Raw genomic sequence first — 5,000 nt, 5'->3', positions numbered from 1 at the left:
TCAGAATATCTCTCCCACTCTCTCTGTCTCTCAGAATATCTCTCCCACTCTCTCTGTCTCTCAGAATATCTCTCCCACTCTCTCTGCCTCTCAGAATATCTCCCCCACTCTCTCTGTCTCTCTGAATATCTCCCCCACTCTCTCTGTCTCTCAGAATATCTCCCCCACTCTCTCTGTCTCTCAGAATATTTCTCCCACTCTCTCTGCCTCTCAGAATATCTCTCCCACTCTCTCTGCCTCTCAGAATATCTCCCCCACTCTCTCTGTCTCTCAGAATATTTCTCCCACTCTCTCTGCCTCTCAGAATATCTCTCCCACTCTCTCTGCCTCTCAGAATATCTCCCCCACTCTCTCTGTCTCTCAGAATATTTCTCCCACTCTCTCTGTCTCTCAGAATATTTCTCCCACTCTCTCTGCCTCTCAGAATATCTCCCCCACTCTCTCTGTCTCTCAGAATATCTCCCCCACTCTCTCTGTCTCTCTGAATATCTCCCCCACTCTCTCTGCCTCTCTCTGTCTGTTTGCATGTCTCTGTCTATAAATCTCTGTCTCTCTTTCTCTGTCCGTCTCTGTCTCTTCCTGTCCTTGTCTGTCTGTCCCGCGTGTGTGTGTGTGTGTGTGTGTGTGTTTGTGCAACGCTGTGTCACTGACACAAAAGCAACGCTATGTCACTGACACAGAACCAACGCTATGTCACTGACACAAAACCAACGCTATGTTATGTCACTGACACAAAACCAGCGCTATGTCACTGACACAAAAGCAACGCTATGTCATGTCACAACACAAAAGCAACGCTATGTCACTGACACAGAACCAGCGCTATGTCACTGACACAAAAGCAACGCTATGTCATGTCACAACACAAAACCAACGCTATGTCACTGACACAAAACCAACCCGATGTTATGTCACAACACAAAACCAACACCATGTCACTGACACAAAACCAACGCTATGTTATGTCACAACACAAAACCAACGCTATGTCACTGACACAAAACCAACGCTATGTCACTGACACAAAAGCAACGCTATGTCATGTCACAGACACAAAAGCAACGCTATGTCACTGACACAAAACCAACGCTATGTCACTGACACAAAACCAACACCAACACCAACAGAGACATGACCTTTGCACCACCAACAAACCATGGCCACCACCACCACCACCCCACTCACAGCCCTCTCACAACCCTCCTTCCTCAGTCCTTTCTACATCGCACGTGCACCACGCCGTCACACTCGTGCACATCAAGATTGACTGTCAAGTGAACTGAAGATAAACAGAAGGCAAATGAGTGACGAGGAACGGGTGGTTGTGAGTTTGTGAGCAACGGGGGGTTGTGAGGACGGGGTGGCTGATGAGGAACGGGTACCTGATGAGGTTGGGATGGCTGATGAGGAACGGGTGGCTGATGAGGAAGGGGTAGCTGTGAGTAACGGGTGGTTGTGAGGTTGTGATGGCGGGTGTCTGATGAGGATCAGGTGGCTGATGACTAACGGGTGGTTGTGAGGTTGTGATAGCGGGTGTCTGATGAGGATCAGGTGACTGATGAGTAACGGGTGGTTGTGAGGTTGTGATGGCGGGTGTCTGATGAGGATCGGGTGGCTGATGAGTAACGGGTGGCTGTGTTGCAGGCGCCCACCAAGCCTGCCCCAGGGGAGGGCCCTCTCTTCAAGCAGAAGCCCACCAACCAGGTCATCATGGAAGGTGAGGAGGGGGAGGCGGGGGCGGGGGGGGAGGGATGTGGGAGGGCAGTGTGTGTGTGGAGGGGGGGGCGGGTGGCTGGGGGGTGGGGGGCAGTGCTGATATGAGTATTTGTATTTGTACTTCTTTTTATCACAACAGATTTCTCTGTGTGAAATTCGGGCTGCTCTCCCCAGGGAGAGCGCGTCGCTACACTACAGCGCCACCCATTTTTTTGTATTTTTTTCCTGCGTGCAGTTTTATTTCTTTTTCCTATCGAAGTGGATTTTTCTACAGAATTTTGCCAGGAACAACCCTTTTGTTGCCGTGGGTTCTTTTACGTGCGCTAAGTGCATGCTGCACACGGGACCTCGGTTTATCGTCTCATCCGAATGACTAGCGTCCAGACCACCACTCAAGGTCTAGTGGGAGGGGAGAGCCGTGATTCGAACCAGCGCGCTCAGATTCTCTCGCTTCCTAGGCGGACGCGTTACCTCTAGGCCATCACTCCAGTACTTACATAACTCCTATCCTCCCGGGTTGGAGACCAGGCTCTAAGCGCTTTACGAACACCGGAATCAATTGCCCAACAGGCTGCCTACCTGGGTAGAGCCGACCTGACAGCTGCCATTTGGGCGCTCGTCATTCGTTTCCTGTTTCATTCAATCAGGTTTCAGTTCCAGTGGGGGAGGTGGGGGGTGGGGGGGGGGATTGTTGAGGGCAGGTAGTGATATTGTAATCACTGAGATGTGCACCATCTGCCCTTTCTGTAGTGTGGTTTGCCTTTATGGCCTCTGTAGGTATTTCTTGTGTGGCTTTGGAGTAATACTTTTCAATCCTTTATGGAGCTTTAATGTCTAATGTGATGTAATGAATTTTGTAGTATTGCAGGCTGTTTTTTCTTCTTCTTCTTCTTCTCTCCGGCGGTGACATAGTTTTGTATACATCACGGTTGATTTTTTTTTTAATAAAAAGATGTTGATTGAGTTGGGCAGTCCTGATGATTCTGACCCTGTGCGGTCTGCTGCACTAAAAGCGACAATGTCAAATGTCAAATGTCACCAAGATTGGGCAGTTTCAGTTTGAAGGTGTGAAAGCATTCGGGATGATCCATCCTGTCCTGTCCTAACTTATTCTTTCGTATCGCGTCCTGTCTTGTCTTGTCTTGTCTTGTCTTACCCGACCTGACCTGACCAACCATACCTTACCATACCTGACCATACCTGATCTGACCTGATCTTACCTTTCTTCCTCACCTTACCATACCTGACCTGACCTTACCAACTTACCTTGCCTTCCATTACATGACCTGACCTAACCTTACCTCACCTCACCTTACCATACCTTACCTGACATCATCTTACCTTACATGACCCGACCTGACCTGATCTGACCTTACATTACCTTGACCTTGACCTGACCTGACCTTGACCCTGACCTTCACCCAGGCGAAACGATGAAGCTGGACGTGGAGGTGCAGCTGGACGGGAAGCCCATGCCCAACGTGCGCTACCTGCGGGCGGGGCGCGAGATCCGCGAGGACTCCCGGGTGACCATCAAGACGATGGCGGACAGGGCCAAGTCGACGTTGACCATCAAGAAGGCCAAGTACACGGACGAGGCCAAGTACACCATCAACCTGGAGCAGGACGGGGTCATCACGGACTCCGCCACCTTCAGCCTCTTCGTCAAAGGTCAGGGAGAAGATCGATCTCTCTGTCTGTCTATCTATCTATCAATCAATCAATCTATCTATCTATCTGTCTATCTATCTATCTATCTATCTAGCCTCTTCGTCAAAGGTCGGGGAGAAGATCTATCTATCTATCTAGCCTCTTCGTCAAAGGTCAGAGAAAAGACTATCATATCTGTATATCTATCTGTTATGGCCCAACACATGACTTATATCAACAGCAAAGTGAGAGCTGTATTATCGATGGTTTCTCTGCTGCATTGGGAAATCATTTACAGATTTGTCTTTTGTGAAGGACCATGACTCTCAAACTAGGAGACAAAATTGCACTGGCTCTTAGTGCTGCGGCCTTGGGGGGTGGGGAGGGGGGGGATGCTAGTTGGCCTTTGGGAACCATCCCCAACAACGCCGACTGTCTTAAAAACCCTCTTGGTCGACAGACTGGCGATGTAACTTGGGCAAGACACTCTCCACAATAATCAAATTCCAGTCCAGATTGTCGGCACAGCAGTTGATGGTCATTGTCGAACACGACTATCTATCTATCTGTCTATCTATCTATCTATCTATCTATCTGTCTGTCTGTCTGTCTGTCTGTCTGTCTGTCTATCTATCTATCACTCTTTCCCGCAGTCTAGTAGGACCGTGGAGGGCACGGCACATTTGAGCAAACCAGCCTCCTCCATGCCTTCCGGTTGTCTGTCTTTCTGACTGTCTCACTGTGGGTTAGACCTGTCCAGTCCCCTCTGAGAAGTTTTCTTCCCATCTCTTTCTCTGCCTGTCCCTTCTGCTTGCTCCCTGCACTGTTCCCTGCAGGAAGGTCTTGGCCCTTCTCCGATGATCACGAGATGTGGCTACACCACTTCAGTTTGAAAAGGGCACAAAAAAACAAAGACCAGCAACAACAACAAAAAAAAAAAAAAAAAAAAAAAAAGCGGAAAAAAACAAAGCGGATGTGTGTGGTGGTAGCGGGGGTTAAGAGGTGGTTTGGGGTGTGGGTGTGGGGGTTAGGGTATGGGTGTGTGTTGCGAGGTGGGGTGTGGGGGGGAGGGAGGTGCGTGCATCGGCATGTGCACGTCTGAAAGCGATTGTTTCGTATTTTCACTTAACCACAAGTGCATCTACCGCAGCAAGCTGGTATGATTAACAATAACACTACCAATATTTTGAGTGTTTCTGCACTTCATATTCACGTGATAAATATACAGCATAAGATACGTCGTCAAAACATCATGCCTCTCGAAGTTTGAAGACATTATATAATAGTTAACAGAAAAAAACCAGCAGCGTAAGTAAATATTCGTTTGATGTTTTAATCGTTTTTCATTGTTTGGTATTGGCTACAATTTCGCTTTTCTTTTCACTTTAATTTGCAGAGAAGCAAACGATAGATATCATTTATTTTCATATTTATTAGTTATTATATGTTGTTTGTTTTAAGTTGTTTTCTTTTTACTGTACTCATTTACGTTTCATGTGTTTTCGCGTGATATTTGTATGTCTGAGTAATCACCTATGTACATCAATACATATGTATGAATTATAAGCAAATATGACAGATGTATCTCATGTGTTTTCGTGTGATAGTTTTATGTGCTTGAATGCATCTGTGTA

The 5,000-nt window shown here is 47.6% G+C and overlaps 1 protein-coding gene across 1 annotated transcript in view; it reads left to right on the top strand.

Moving 5' to 3' along the window:
* LOC143301083 (twitchin-like) overlaps positions 1-5,000 on the top strand; it is a 265,961-nt gene that overhangs the window by 98,162 nt on the left and 162,799 nt on the right. Inside the window, exons 21-22 of the mRNA XM_076615089.1 lie at positions 1,645-1,717; positions 3,142-3,387. Coding sequence (XP_076471204.1) covers positions 1,645-1,717; positions 3,142-3,387 — 319 coding nt within the window. The remainder of the gene's footprint in view (positions 1-1,644; positions 1,718-3,141; positions 3,388-5,000) is intronic.

This window comes from Babylonia areolata, chromosome 27 (genome assembly GCF_041734735.1).
Source record: "Babylonia areolata isolate BAREFJ2019XMU chromosome 27, ASM4173473v1, whole genome shotgun sequence".
Taxonomy (NCBI): Eukaryota; Metazoa; Mollusca; class Gastropoda; order Neogastropoda; family Buccinidae; genus Babylonia; species Babylonia areolata.
Note: the sequence above shows the minus strand (reverse complement) of the source record. Positions and strands in the feature narration are given on the sequence as shown.